The sequence below is a fragment of the Myotis daubentonii genome, chromosome 12 (genome assembly GCF_963259705.1).
Source record: "Myotis daubentonii chromosome 12, mMyoDau2.1, whole genome shotgun sequence".
Classification (NCBI taxonomy): Eukaryota; Metazoa; Chordata; class Mammalia; order Chiroptera; family Vespertilionidae; genus Myotis; species Myotis daubentonii.
The window spans coordinates 74,565,701-74,581,854 of record NC_081851.1 but is presented as its reverse complement, the minus strand read 5'-3'; the positions used below and the strand labels follow the sequence as shown (position 1 = coordinate 74,581,854).

The following is a 16,154-nucleotide window of genomic DNA, read 5'->3' as shown; positions in this document are numbered from 1 at the left end:
ACTCTTGCAGAGATTCATGAGGTCAAAACTATTCTCGCCGAAACCGGTTTGGCTCGGTGGATAGAGCATCGGCCTGCGGACTGAAAGGTCCCAGATTCGATTCCGGTCGGGGGCATGTACCTGGGTTGCGGGCACGTCCCCAGTTGGGGATGTGCAGGAGGCAGCTGGTTGATGTTTCTCTCTCATCGATGTTTCTAGCTCTCTATCTCTCTCCCTTCCTCTCTGTGGAAAATCAATAAAATATATTTAAAAAAAAAACAAACAAAAAAAACCAAAAAAACTATCCTCATAAAAACACTAAGACATTATTCACCGTTTTTACTATTATTTCTCATAAGTGCTCAGGAGGTTTATAACTCGGTGACGTGTACTTATTGCAACAGATTGATTGCAGAAGGTTGACTTGATAATTCAGTTAAGTTTTATTAAGCCAGAAATACAAATTTACTACAAAAATATAAAAATGTCAATCTTCTCACTAAATAGCTTTGGTATTTGGAAAAGTTATTTTTCATAAAAATGTTAGCATGTTAACAAACAATGAGTTTATAATTTTTAAGTGAACTAATAAATACAGTTAAATTTTGTTTTAATTTTTAACAACGTAAATACTGATAGATAAAACCCACATATGTAAAAAGCTCTTTTAAGAATATAAAGGTGCTTAACTAAATAAATGGTAGAATTTTAAAAACAGCTTAGAAGTGACAAGATGAGAAAACAAAATGATGCATATATTTTTTTACCTTTAATTCTTTATGTCGTAGTTGGTACCTTCTAAGAAATTCTTCATTGCGTTTAATATCCTTTTCAAGGGCAGACAAATGTTGCTGAAAATTTAATATCTGGGCCTTCTTATTTTCAACCTCATCCTCCAATTCACTGGATAGAGAAGTATAAAAAATAATTTAAAACTATTTCTAAATATTACAAATACTTTAGATCTTTACAAAGAAAAACTAATTTTTAATAGCTTATTTGTAAAAATCCTAATGATTTCAAAAAAATATCTAGACTGGAGTCAAATTTTACTTATTTCATTAATAGGCATTTATGATATGATTTCTGTGTGGCGGACTTTGTGCATAGTGATAAGTAGAGGCAGAGATAGAATTAAGACATGAATAACTCAAACAAAAAAGACTCAGGAAATAAACCATAACATCAAAATACAAACAGGACACTATACGTCCATAGTACCACGGAAAAATCAGACTTTGGGAGACATGGCAATTGTATTCTGTAAAGTTTTCAACAGTGGGACCAACTAGAGGAGAGGATGGGAAGAACTGCACAGAGGCACCGAGGGGTGAAAAGATAAAATTGGCAGCTCAACATTCACTGTTGGTGAGTAAGTGCTATCACTGCTATGAATGCGTGAGGAATTAAAGTGAATGAAAGGAGGACAATGAAAAGGGATGGAGAATAAAGCAAGCAAATGCCAAAACCATAAAGATCTGGCCAGCATTCACCGTCTTCAGAAATGACCTTTTCCTGCCTGACCATAGTACCTGTCCCCCAGAGGTGAGTGCCTGGTGGAAGTGAACCACCTTTGCAGTTAAGAAAAACTTCTCGCCGAAACCGGTTTCGCTCAGTGGATAGAGCGTCAGCTTGCGGACTGAAAGGTCCAGGGTTCGATTCCGGTCAAGGGCATGTACCTGGGCTGCGGGCACATCCCCAGTGAGAGATGTGCAGGAGGCAGCTGATCGATGTTTCTCTCTCATCGATGTTTCTAACTCTCTATCTCTCTCCCTTCCTCTCTGTAAAAAATCAATAAAATATATTTAAAAAAAAAAAAAGAAAAAGAAAAAAAAGAAAAACTTCTCTGAGAGTGAGTGTGCCATATTTCAATAAGATGCATATTTCCCACGTTTTCACCTCTCTGAAATAATCTTTCAGTCCATGGTTCTATTAGCAGCTTTTTTCTTCCTTACTGATATATAAAATAACACAGCAACTTAAATTTGATAAATATTATAAATGTGCTACCTTACTGGAATTCTCAAAATTTAAAAAAAAAAAGTCAGCTGAATAAATGATAAATGAATAAAAATGAGGAAAGAAGAATAATTGTGGTATTTCTGATAAAAATGGGGCCTGATGCAAAAATTTAAGATGGCTCCTGAGGATTTAATAAGAAATGTTTATCATATATAAATCTATACATTTATTAACAAATAGTAATTTTGCTAAAACAATAAAAATTTACCAAGTAAATAAAATTTGAAACTAAGAGCCTAAACAAAAAATAAAACCAATAAACAATATTGTTATTAAACATTTTTCTGAATATTTAGAATAAATTTAAAGAATCAACATAATTGCCCTAGCCGGTTTGGCTCAGTGGATAGAGCATCGGCCTGCAGACTCAAGGGTCCCAGGTTTGATTCCGGTCAAGGGCATGTACCTTGGTTGTGGGCACATCCCCACAGTAGGGAGTGTGCAGGAGGCAGCTGATCGAAGTTTCTCTCTCATCGATGTTTCTAACTCTCTATCCCTCTCCCTTCCTCTCTGTAAAAAATCAATAAGATATATTAAAAAATAATTAATAAAAAAGAATCAACATAATTTACATAAACAAAATGGCTAAATTTTATAACTTCCCTTTTTCAGGGTAGGACAAATTCTGTTATGTATTTTCATAGAGTGTTTCTCCTTAATTTTAATTATTTTTTACTTGGAGAAAGAACATGTGCTACCTAATAAAATATGTATGAACCCCAAAGGAAGCAGTAGAAATAATATAGCAAAGCCACACTGGACACCAACCTTATTTCAGAATCCACATCTCTGCTTAGGAATTTAGGTCTTGTGTATTCAGATGAGTAATAACGTCCTGCAAAAACTTGATCACCATCAGCAGTAAAAGCTTCCCTGCAATTCTTAGGTGGCTTTTGGGACTGCATAACTGCACGAGCTACAGAATTACTCTAAAAACAACAGAGGACGAATACATTTCTTAAATTGTGCCAAAGCATTTCTGATGCACACAATTTCAAAATTTCTGCCATTGTTTTAAGATTCAAATATTTTTTATTTAAACATTCAAGTAAAATAATTCCATAAAGTTAAACAAAAAAATTTTAAAAAAAACTTTCAAGATTCAAAGAATTAAAACTATTAAGTCTTCAAATCAGCACAGCAAATAATGCTTTATGACAAACTGATACGTTCTATTTTTAAATTCTAATATTGCTATCCATTCAAAATTAAAAATTTTAAGTAACTCTTCACATGAAAATATTTACTTTTACCAGTTAATACAAATCTTATTTTTTCTAAATGACTTCCTAGAAATGATGCAACTGAAAAACAAATTCCAGTAAACGACAACAACCTTGAAATATTTAAGCTTTAGAGGAAATCAAAAGGGAATCAGGCTTAACCTCTCCAGGCACAGACCTTTACAATAGGATTTCATTGTTTTATTTCATATATCCTTCTAAAATATGATAGAGCCAAGCCCACAAAAATTACAACACTTGCAATACACACATACACTTGGCTTACTAATACCGTTACTCCTCATTTCCATTAATAAGAAAAACAGGCTCTATTGTGTTTGTCTTGATTACGTATTTCTGTTTTAAGTTTCCTTATTCCTTTCCAGCAAATTTATTCCAATAGGTAAAACACTATATGGTGATCAAATCAAACAAGTATATAAAAATGCATATACAGATAAAGAATACATATTGATTTTACAGCACTCACATTTTTAAGAAAAGAGATTTATAAAGTATCAAGTCAAGTATTTGTTTAAAAAGTAGAATGATAATAATACATATATCTGTCAGGGCAAGTAAAAAATGAATTTGGCAGGCAATCAAGAAAGCATAAACAAAAAAATTTATAGCATCATGCATCAAAAAAATATACACACTTGTGAAACTGCTTTACAAAGAATAGCTGAAAGTAATGAAGTTCCCTGGGGCAAAAAACACAAACCACCAGCTCTGTATTATTCTATAGATTTTCCTACGAGGTACATGTACAATGATGAAACATCAACAGCTCCATGATGTAGGAGGGGAACAGGGACTTATATAACCTACTTCAGTTATGAAATTTTTTAAAAAACATAAACACAGCACGCATCTGGTCTTACTTTGATTAGCAGCACTGTTTCTATCCCTCTCATGTCAATCAGGCTATTTGCAACAACTGCGTTATTTATTTCCAAAGCTGTCAGCACCGTTGGGAACTCTGGATGATAAGCAGCTCTAAGAGACAAAAATACATAAGGATTAGCATCAAACTTTAATTATATGTAAACATCCCTACATATATATTAATGGGTGAGTAGATGATAGGCAATGATAAGATAATGAAAAATATCTGGTAACATTTGAAAATATCTGATTAGGTTTATTTATTTACTTAGCAAACATTTATATGTGATAGGCACTGTTATAAGAATATTCTATGCTCATCTAATCCTATAGCAACAATGAGATAGATAATACTATTCTCTCCCTTTTTCTTTCCAGAGGAGAGGCTTCAGATTTTAATAAGTTCCTCAATGTCATAGAGCTTGTTAAATGCCTGGGTTAGGATTTAAACCAGGCAGCTCAGCTCTAGAGCCCAGATTCTTCTTCTCCTTTTTTTAATAAAGTAGAGTTGGCATATGATATTATATTAGTCTCAGGTGTACAACACAGTGATTCAACATTTGTAGAGCCCAGATTCTTAAACACTATGCCCTACTGCCTGTTACAATAATTACACCTTTCTTAAATCTTACATGCTATCATACATAAAAATAAAAGTCAATTAACTAAAAAAGTGAGACAATATTACTACCAAGACAAGAAAAACTGAAGTGAAGATTATTATGAACACAGAGGAAATATGAGAGAAATGATATTCTTAGGAATTATAATTTGGGCTCCCTAAAGAGACATTCACTCTTTCAACTAAAATTTTAAACATCTGTGCTATTAACAGCACTGAAGAATGGATACACCAAGAACAGAAGGTGCAGAAGCAATGAGTATCTAAAGGGGAAATGGTCATGGTAGTCTTAGTACTTTCTTAGTCCTACAATTCTAAAACAAAGAAAGTATCTTTGTATATACAGGGTGGGGCAAAAGCAGGCTTACAGTTGTATGTGAAACAGAGTTTATTCTTGCATTATTAGTTATTAAATATTGCATTATTTTCCATAGGGACAACTGTAAACCTACTTTTGGCTTAAGCAACTGAAAAATGAAGATGGAGAAAATTCTAGGAAGAGCAGGTTTTAGGGTAGAAATCAGGAGACTGGCTTTTACACAAATTAAATTTGAATGTTTATATTCCCCAACTTCAGTTGCAACTAACCTGTCAGGGATCATTTTTTACCACAGCAATGTTGTCTGGTAGCACAACTGAAATTTCACTTTTATGGGGTTTAAGAAACCAGGGATCAAACTAGAAATCAACTTAAGGTAAAATTCCCATGCAGAAAAAGAAAACACTTACTCTTAACTCCCAATCCTTATCCTATATAATAAAAGCCTAATATACTAAGTGTCCGACCAGTCACTGTGATGTGCACTGACCACCAGGGGCAGACGCTCTGACAGGTAGGTTAGCTTGCTGCTGGGGTACGGCCGATTAGGACTGGGCAAGGCGGGCAGACATGCCCTGGAGCCCTCCTGCGGTCCCTCCCAGACCCCAATCATGCACTGATGGAGTCCCTTGGCCTGGCCTATGCCCTCTCACAATCCAGGACTCCTCAGGGGGATGTCAGAGAGCCGGTTTTGGCCTGATTCCTGCAGGCCAGGCTGAGGGACCCCACCGGTGCACGAATCAGTGCACTGGGCCTCTACTTTCTAGTATAAAAGCCCAAAATCAACAATTCTAATACAGAACTTTACTTTTGACGAATTCACTTTTTTCTTATATTTTTCCTAAATCAATTGTTGGCACATCTGTTAGGTAGTCACTCCAGCCAAAAACCTAGCAGTGATCCTCAATTCTTCTTTCTCTTATATTGAAGTAACATGTGTTATTTTGTCCTAAATATCTTTTAATCTGTTCCTTACTATCTATAATAATGCAAATGCTATTTTTGCAGAGTAATTTATGATGTCATGCTTCCATGCAATTTGCACATAAAATTCTATTTGCCTAGAATGCAATTAACAAACTCATCAGTTAGAAGACCAATCATTTTCCTCTCTCCTCTGATTTCTTCACTAACCTACCTCCTAACATTTATTTACTCCCTTATCTCAACCACAACTATAACTTGTAATCCAATTTTATCAAAGCTGACAAAGAATAAATTAGGGACTATGTAGATACTTAGAAATACAATGGGCAGCCAGCCAACAGCTAGTAAAGAAGCCAGTTTGGGTATCTTGACTTGAAAGGTTTGTTAGGGTCATTAAGGAAAACAATCACAGCTCTTTATGCAATCTCTGAAGCACATTAACAGTGTCTCCCTTAATGCCTCCCTCTTTATTTGTCTAGGTCTGGCACCATTTCCCCCATCAGCATAATTCCTAGGCCACACTACATCCATTTCACTGTACTGACTCCCACAACAGACCTCAAGGCAGAGCGTATCTCTCTTGTTTATCTACCAGAAAAGAACAAAGTGGCCTGATGCAGTTTTGTATATCAGTAGTACAGATATGGTTAACATAAAAATGTTTTCATTCTTTGTGACTTGCACATGATTAAGCAAAACCAGAAACAGTATTTAATTACTGATGCCTTACCTGTGTCGTACATCATACATGTCATTCCGAAACTCAGAAACTATTATCTGTGGCCGTGAGGTCCCTGGTAAATAAAACTTTCTCATCAGTGCCTGAAGTACTCTTTCATCAGAATGATTATGGCAACAATAAGCTTGCAGAAGTCCTTTTAAGCAAGACTCAATAGCCAAAGCAAGTTCAGGATCCCGAAGATGAATGCATGCTCCTAAAAGTGATAAAAAATTATTAAAGGCCCATAAATACTGATTTTTGAACATTAATGTAACTATCTTTTTAAAATAGTTCATAATGATTTTAAAATATTCTCATGTAAAGCAGCTTAAATGATATTACAAATCTTACTTTAACTGAGTGGGAAATGCCACATATCCACTCATCACACTGGGAGGAAACCCACTCTACTCTGTGAAAAAAGCTGTCCCACTGGAATGTAAATCAACAGTGGTTTTCCTACATACATTTATAGATTCCAGCCTTTGAATGGTATTTTGAAAATCAATCAAAAGATTTAGAGATTTTTTATTTTTTTTTTTATAAAAGTGATTAACATTGGAACTTTAGACTTACAACAGGAAAAAATGCCTTTCACTGAAATGGATCCTGGCATAGAGGTACATATTTAATTAAAGAGACATTACTACAATACTTAATATTGTATATAGCACTGTACTTATACAATACAGTACTTTACTAACAAAATAAGTTTATATTTTCACGTAACAAGGTACAGAATTAGAGATAACTCCGTAGGAGAACTCAACTGATTTTCTAAAATCTCAGGTATATATGGAGATATTTAAGTAATCCCAGATATTACAGTTGGAAGAGGACTTAGAAACAATGTTGTCCATCCTTAATAGAAACTAAGAAACTCAGAAAAACACAAGTCATTTTTTAAAGGTTAAACAAAACTCAGGTGGTGAGTATCCTTTCAAATATGTCTTAATGTCACTGGATTTTCTTACTAATCAGTTACAGTCAAGTTAGTTCATTTATTTACTCATTCAGGGGAAAAAAAATCAAAATCAGATTATTTAACTCTATAATTATTTTCCTAAGTTCTCTTTTGAGTATTTTATGCTTTAAAGATACAAAAGCAAAGTTACAAACTTTAAGGTGACTCATCACTACTTCTTAAAACATGTACAATTAAAATCCACACGTAACTATATAGCTCTTTGATAATAGGTTTAAAATTAGATTCAATAGACCCACTCCTAAAAATAAAACCTTATTTCTAATGTTTATTATATCCTGACTAAATGGTGACAAATACCTAAGGGGCCTACAGGTTTATAGGTAAAGTGCCCACGTCTATAAGCATCGTCTATTGCTTCGAGAAGAGCTGGAACATGAGGGCCAAATCGTTTCAGTCGATCAGTTTTACTATCCTTCAGTTCTTTCAGCTGCCTCTGATTATAGCTCAGTGAATGCTTCACATCTAATTCTTCTCTCCTAAAATATAAAAGTGGAAGAACAGAGCAGACGTGATAAAATTACACAGAAATATTCACCCTTCTCCCCTAACACTTGTATACCAGTAACAGAACCCGCTACCCTAAAAACTAAAAGCAGATCAGAGGTTCTCAACCTTCTGGCCCTTTAAATACAGTTCCTGATGTTGTGACTCAACCATAAAATTATTTTCGTTGCTACTTCATAACTGTAATGTTGCTACTGTTATGAATCGTAATGTAAATATCTGATATGCAGGATGGTCTTAGGCGACCCCTGTGAAAGGGTCATTCGACTGCCAAAGCGGTCGCGACCCACAGGTTGAGAACCACTGAAGATGTCTTTATTTAAAAATAATTGTGCAACTAGAGAAAAATTAGTAAGAAATAATAATAAAAAAAGGATGCAATAATGGGGACTAGACATCCCAGAAGTTATTCAACTCTAAGAGTGTAAGAAAGTCTCAAAAAACGCTTTTAAAAGGTCCCTAAATTATGTAGAGCAAACAAAAACCTCCATGTTTTCTTACTTCCTATAAAGAGCAACACTATGATTTTCAAGTAATTGAAAAAAATAAGTGTAAGCATGTTGAAACTTACCTAATTCTAGTATATTCTTCTTTGTCCTTTTCTATGGCTTGCTGAAACTGCTCCATCTCTTGATTGACAGAAATTTCTTGATCCTGTAAGGACTTTACTCTGTCTTTTAACCAAGATATTTTTCTTTGCCTTTCCAACCGCTCAGGTTCCAAAGATTGATCGGCACTAACAGTAAATAATCCAAAGTGGAAAATGTTAAATGAAAAGCCTAACATTAAAAAAACATAAAGCAATGTGATAAAACCCTTTAACAATAGTACAGAAAATACAATACTCCATTTCAACTAGACTACTTTATTATAAAATGAGGGAACCATAAAAATGACAAAGTAGCTATTTTACCTTTTTTTTAATTCTTCAATTCTTTTGCAAAGCTGCTCATCATCTTTCTTTAATGCTCTATACTCATCCAGGGAACGGTTATATACAATCTAACGAAAAATTAAACACACTTCAGTAAAATAAAAACAAATAAATATCCCATTCAAGTCCACTTTGCCAAGTCTTCAAATCAGTGGCTGAATATAAGCAGAAATATATTTTTAAAATAAAAAAGTGCATAAATGACCAAATGAAAACCTTTTTTAAAGTCTTAAAGCAACACAGATTTCAACACAATTACAAAACCTCTACTTGTAAAAATAAACAAAGAGTATCTATATTTGACATGCAGTTTTTAATATTCCAGATTGGACAATTTCCCTCACCTCGGCCTCATGATAGGCCCTTTTCTTAGCAGTGACATCTGCTTTCAACGCCATACATTCAGGTGCTCTTGCATTTGTCTCTTCACTAATCTTTTCCAGTTTATCTTGAATATCCTTGTATTTGTTTTCTGCTTCATTAAGTCTGACCTTTAAAAACATAACATTGTTGGCATATGTTTTATTTTTCTTCAATAAATAGAAATTTAAAAAATTATATATAGTTCACACCCCAATAATAAATTTAATTTCACTGATTACATAAACTCAAGTTATCAGGCAAGCAAATATAATTATAATATAAAATACTAAAATGTATTAAATTTTAATTCCACACTTCCAACAAATATGTTATCTTCTGGGGATACAAAAATGCTGTAATAACTGTCTTCAAGTAACACAATTAAAGGAAGACAGACACAATTCAGCAGAGAAATAGGCATGCAAATTGGTCATACAGTTTGAATAGATTAATGCTGAAGGCAAGTATGCCTATTTGTAATTGTGGAAACATACAGAAGAAACCCATAGCTTTGCCAGGAAAAAATAAGGCATGTCTTCAAAGCAGGAGTAGCATTTGAGCTGAGGTGGGAAAGATTTAATAAAAATGTACCAGGAGAAAAGCTGGGGTAAGGGATTAATGAGTTAGAAATATTTCTGGAGATTAAACTGAGAAGGTAGTGGCGGAAGATGAGATGACGAAGTACAAGGGTCTTGAATTCCACAGTGATGAGCTTACAGCTTAACCCTAGACAACTGGGAGACAAGATCTGACCAAATCTGTATAGTGAGTCACTTTGGAAGCACAAGGAAGGTAGGGTGGAGAGGAAAATAAAAGAAAATGATTTCAGTAAGAAGTTAACAGAATATCCTGAAGCAAAAATAATTAGTGGCCAGAATGGGGTACTGACAATGGATTAGAAGTAGCAAATATGAGAACAATTTATATCAGGAATCAGCAACTTTTTCTGGAAAGAGCCAGATAGTGTATGTCTCAGAATCTGTGAGCCATATTGTCAACCAGACATGCTAAGTTTAAAGTTTCTGGACCAGGTTATATAAAGCTGTGAAGACAGACATTTGAATCAGTGCTCAAGATAAACATCTGAACAGGAAATATAGATTAGGGAACTGTCAGTATTAGGATATTTAGGAAGTATTACAGAGAATGATAATGAAGTTCTATTATTAAAACAGTGACAGTAAAATCTGTATGCTTTTTTAATAAAAATTGAAGTTGGTCTATGTGTTATACACAATAAACATCTTATATATTTTCAGTTTTAAATTAGGTTAAAGTTTCAGTTTTAAACAAGGTTAAAGTTTGCTTTAGACCAGTGATGGCGAACATATGACACACGTGTCAGAGGTGACACGCAAACTCATTTTTTTGGTTGATTTTTCTTTGTTAAATGGCATTTAAATATATAAAATAAATATCAAAAATATAAGTCTTTGTTTTACTATGGTTGCAAATATAAAAAAATTTCTATATGTGACATGGCACCAGAGTTAAGTTAGAGTTTTTCAAAATGCTGACACACCGAGCTCAAAAGGTTCGCCATCACTGCTTTAGACACTATTCAGAAACCTTCGATTCAATAGCCATTCTATAATCAATAACTGAGCATATATTATGGGAAAGTTTTTATGTAAGACAGAGGGTGAAGGGCATAAATATAAAATTAGATAGTCTTTATCCTCCAGAAATTTACCACTTACTACATAAATTGCCCAAACAGTTAAAGTGGAGCAAACACCCACAGAAGCAAATTTTACCCAGCCTCCAGATTTTCCTTTTCCCATTTGGAAAAAAGGGATGAGCACCTAGTACTCAGACTGGATTCCATTTCTAGATTGGTGAATACCTAAAGAGGGAAGTAACTTAAAGTTTTTTCACATGAGAAGCTAAAAAAGGAGGTCGAGAACAATACAGTGAAAATTTCAGAACATTCTCTCCAAAATGAGTATGTGAGGTGAGAGAAGTAGGTGGGATTGAACTTCCATTTATTACCTGAAGAGGGAGTAATAAACTCAGCCCAGAGATCACCAAGAAAATGTACAATCTGTAGCATTTGTTATTTTTCATACTTATCTATTACCTTTAATAGCTTAATGTCAGAACCCTTAAAAGAAAAAGACATATCTGTTTAACTTCGAGGCACAGAAAAAACCAAGGTAGGGAAGATTATAAGCCAGTCAATGAAGGAAAAATACCACATGATCTCACTCATTCATGGATAATAGAGACCATTATAAACTTCTGAACAGTAATAGATACAGAGGCAGAGCTGCCTCAAACAGATTGTCAAACTGCAGCGGGAAGGCCGGGGAAAGTTGGGGGGCAGGAGGGAGGGGTATAAGAGATCAACCGAAGGACTTGTATGCATGCATATATGCATAACCAATGGACATGGGACGCTGGGGGGTGGGGGAGGCCAGGGGATAGTCAAGGGCGGGGGGGGAAAAAAGACACATATGTAATACCCTTTGTAATACTTTAAGCAATTAAAAAAAAAAAGTTTTTTCACATGAGAAGCTAAAAAAGGAGGTCGAGAACAATACAGTGAAAATTTCAGAACATTCTCTCCAAAATGAGTATGTGAGGTGAGAGAAGTAGGTGGGATTGAACTTCCATTTATTACCTGAAGAGGGAGTAATAAACTCAGCCCAGAGATCACCAAGAAAATGTACAATCTGTAGCATTTGTTATTTTTCATACTTATCTATTACCTTTAATAGCTTAATGTCAGAACCCTTAAAAGAAAAAGACATATCTGTTTAACTTGGAGGCACAGAAAAAACCAAGGTAGGGAAGATTATATCCTATTACATCTAAGCGAGGGGGCCAACAACTACTAAGTAGAATAAAGTACTCAGAGGTAAATCAACCACACTGAATATGGGGGGTGGGTTGTGGGGTTGGGGTGTCCTATATAGAAAGAAAAGGCTAGGAACCTTACTTCTGGGATAATACTGTGTGGAATTCCACAGTGCTAGCTACACACCCTTGTGAACATACTAAAATTCCACTGACCTGTAAATTTTGCAAGGGTGAATTGTATGGTATATGAACTATATCTCAATAAAGCTGTTTAAAAATGAATGGAGCCCGGCTGGCGAGGCTCTGACCTATGAATCAGGAGGTCATGGTTCAATTCCTGGTCAGGGCACATGCCTGGGTTGTGGGCTCAACCCCAGTGTGGGGTATGCAGGAGGCAGCTGATCAATGATTCTCTCACCCTCTCCCTTCTTCTCCGAAATCAGTAAAAATATCTTTAAAAAAAACAACAGCAAAACAAAACAGAAAAAACGAATGGAAAGGCGAGAATAAAGAGTGGATCTGCTATATATTAAAAAGATCCATGTGGAGGATCCCAACAGAAAATGACTACCTTTATGTACCACTCAACCAACTTCTACCTCTAGGCCCAATTGGAAGAGTTTTCTTGAATCTTAGCTGATCACATCCAAATAGTGTCCTCTCTCTAGATGTATTGCCACAACACTCCTTGAACAAAAGTTTAGGTCAGCTTCACTTGAGTAATAAATTCAAATTAGGTAAATATATAGGTTGGTGCTGGGGTCCAGCCCCAGCGGGTCCAGGGGTCCCCAAAGGTGTGGACGGAGTCGGCGAAGAAGGAATGACACGGAGACAGCACTCAGTTATCAGCAGCCTAGCCAGGATCTCTAGCCAGGATCTCCAGCCAAGTTCTGGTCTGGATCTCCAGAGAAGTTCTGCTTAGGATCTCCAGAGAGGTTCTGTCCAGGTTCTCCAGTTAGGTTCAGTAGCCATGTTCCCTCGCTAGGTTCTCCAGCCAGGTTCTGTCTGAGATCTCTAGCCAGGTTCGGTCACCATGTTCTAGTCAGGTTCTCTTGCCAATTTCTGTAGTCAGGTTCAGTCCAGGATCTTTTGCCATGTTCTCTCCAGCGAAGTTCTTCTGTCTGTAGGCTCCGTGTAGGTTCTGTCTTCTTGATTCTGTTCTAAGTTCTGAGTGTTTCTGTCTTGTTACAACTGTATTTATACCAGTTGATTCAATCCTATCAATCTCTATTACAAAGGTTAGGGCGTTTCTTATCTCCATTCCAGGGAGAAAAGATTATGTAGTTTAAGCATGATTGTTCGTAGTTAAAGGGATTAATTACCCGCCTGGCACTTAGTTGAGGGGTTTTATTCCCTCCCTAACTTCAGGGGAAAATCCCTACCTGGGGAAAACAACCTTTCTCAGAGACCTTGGTTAAAACACATAGTGCCAAGAAGGTGAGCAAACATATTAAGAACAGTATGCCATATATGCCAGGTCCCTTGAAACAGCAAGCATGGACCGGCTCCCGGCAGGTTGGAACTGCTATTTTTGTAAGTCATAATAGTCTAATATCAGCAATCTCATATGATTCAACATACTAAATCTATACAAAAATAGTAATTACCTGCTGTTCTTCCATTTTCCTTTCAAGTCTAGCAGCACGATCTTCTCCAATTTTGATATTATCTCTGATAGCATTCAATTGTTTTTCAATTTCATTGACCTAAAAAGAAATTATATAGAAAATCACTAACTGTAGCCAAACATACTGATAATATATGTGAATAAATAATTAAGTGAAAATTACCACTGCCCAAGCCATTTCATGTTTCAAGCCTTCTAAGTTAGTCTTCATTGTACTTAAACCAGCAATAATTTGAAAACGTTCTTCTTTCTCTAAACACTGGCGCTTCAGTTCAACAAGTCGCTTTAAAAAGAAAAAGGATATATTTTTTACTAACATTGAAAAAACAAGACGTTTCACAAATGTATTTCTTCTGAATACATTGCCTAAACAAGTACTAAAAAAGATTTGCTAGGAAATGACTTCTTTAAGATAAAAATAAAAAATATTTTTGATTCTTTGGTATATTTTACTAGGTACAGCAATTTTGTTAATTTCTGCACTATAAAAATGACCACACTACCACATTTGAAGGGATAATGGGGGAAATAAAAATAAATATGGTCACCCCTGCTTTTGTAGTTTTCACTTAGTGAACCATAAAACTATAAACTTACATCTTAATATATAAAAACTTGAAGTAAAAATGCCAGTGAAACAACTAATACATTTGACCTGAGTCAGTCATTAGTACAAAAGAACAAGCTATATAAAACCGACTAAATAACAAAAGAACAAGACCCAGAATCACACAAAAATTGGTGGAACTTAATGTATTGGATGAACAGTTGAAATGTAAGCCTTATGACTTTGAGGTCTCTGATTATCAAACAGAAACGGTGGATCTTCAGGAATCTGAAGAAAGTATAAGAACAAAATATAGCATATGTAAAAACAAATTTAAGTAAGTCCCACTGGCTTGCTTTAAGCAAATTTGTAGCTGCAAACCTGGGAGTACTGATGTGACAGCTGCCTCCAACCCATCAGTGCTTGATGAATGTTAACACTGTACTAGGGAAATGAAAGAGTCATCTGCCATATATAAGTATAAATGTATATATATATTTTTTTATTGTTCATGTTTTCCCTTCTTTTTTTTTTTTAATTAAATCTTTATTGTTCAGATTATTACATTTGTTCCTCTTTTTTCCCCCCATAACTCCCCTCCTCCCAGTTCCCGCCCCACCCTCCGCCCTCACTCCCCACCCACTGTCCTCATCCATAGGTGCACGATTTTTGTCCAGTCTCTTCCCACATCTCCCACACCCCTTTCCCCCCCAAGAATAGTCAGTCCATTCCCTTTCTATGTCCCTGATTCTATTATAATCAACAGTTCATTCTGTTCATCAGATTATTTATTCACTTGATTCTTAGATTCACTTGTTGATAGATGCATATTTGTTGTTCATAATTTGTATCTTTACCTTTTTCTTCCTCTTCCTCTTCTTAAAGGATACCTTTCAGCATTTCATATAATCCTGGTTTGGTGGTGATGAACTCCTTTAGCTTTTCCTTATCTGTGAAGCTCTTTATCTGACCTTCAATTCTGAATGATAGCTTTGCTGGATAAAGTAATCTTGGTTGTAGGTTCTTGGTATTCATCACTTTGAATATTTCTTGCCACTCCCTTCTGGCCTGCAAAGTTTCTGTTGAGAAATCAGCTGACAGTCGTATGGGTATTCCCTTGTAGGTAACTGAGTTTCTTTCTCTTGCTGTTTTTAAGATTCTCTCTTTATCTTTTGCTCTTGGCATTTTAATGATGATGTGTCTTGGTGTGGTCCTCTTTGGATTCCTTTTGTTTGGGGTTCTCCGCGCTTCTTGGACCTGTAAGTCCATTTCTTTCACCAGGTGGGGGAAGTTTTCTGTCATTATTTCTTCAAATAGGTTTTCAATATCTTGCTCTCTCTCATCTTCTGGCACCCCTATAATTCTGATGTTGGTACGCTTGAAGCTGTCCCAGAGGCTCCTTACACTATCCTCGCATTTTTGGATTCTTTTTTCATTTTGCTTTTCCGGTTGGATGTTTTTTGCTTCCTCGCATTTCAAATCATTGACTTGATTCTTGCGCTCCTCTGGTCTGTTGTCGGGCGTCTGTATAATATTCGTTGTTTCAGTCTGTGTGTGCTTAATTTCTAGTTGGTTCCCCAATATAAGATCGAGGGTCTTATTAGTTTTCGTGTAGATCTCATTAAGTTTATCGGCAGCTTCTAAACAGTTCTTGAGAGACCTTAAAAGTGTGGTTCTGAACTCTATTT

At 35.5% G+C, this 16,154-nt stretch overlaps 1 protein-coding gene across 3 annotated transcripts in view; it reads right to left on the bottom strand.

Moving 5' to 3' along the window:
* SMC6 (structural maintenance of chromosomes 6) overlaps positions 1-16,154 on the bottom strand; it is a 61,189-nt gene that overhangs the window by 22,269 nt on the left and 22,766 nt on the right. For all 3 annotated transcript variants that reach the window (XM_059660500.1, XM_059660501.1, XM_059660502.1), the window contains 10 exons: positions 14,083-14,202; positions 13,900-13,998; positions 9,472-9,618; positions 9,107-9,195; positions 8,765-8,929; positions 7,987-8,165; positions 6,711-6,915; positions 4,109-4,223; positions 2,770-2,930; positions 747-882 (listed from right to left, as the gene is read on the bottom strand). In XM_059660500.1, the coding sequence (XP_059516483.1) occupies positions 747-882; positions 2,770-2,930; positions 4,109-4,223; positions 6,711-6,915; positions 7,987-8,165; positions 8,765-8,929; positions 9,107-9,195; positions 9,472-9,618; positions 13,900-13,998; positions 14,083-14,202 (1,416 nt within the window). The remainder of the gene's footprint in view (positions 1-746; positions 883-2,769; positions 2,931-4,108; positions 4,224-6,710; positions 6,916-7,986; positions 8,166-8,764; positions 8,930-9,106; positions 9,196-9,471; positions 9,619-13,899; positions 13,999-14,082; positions 14,203-16,154) is intronic.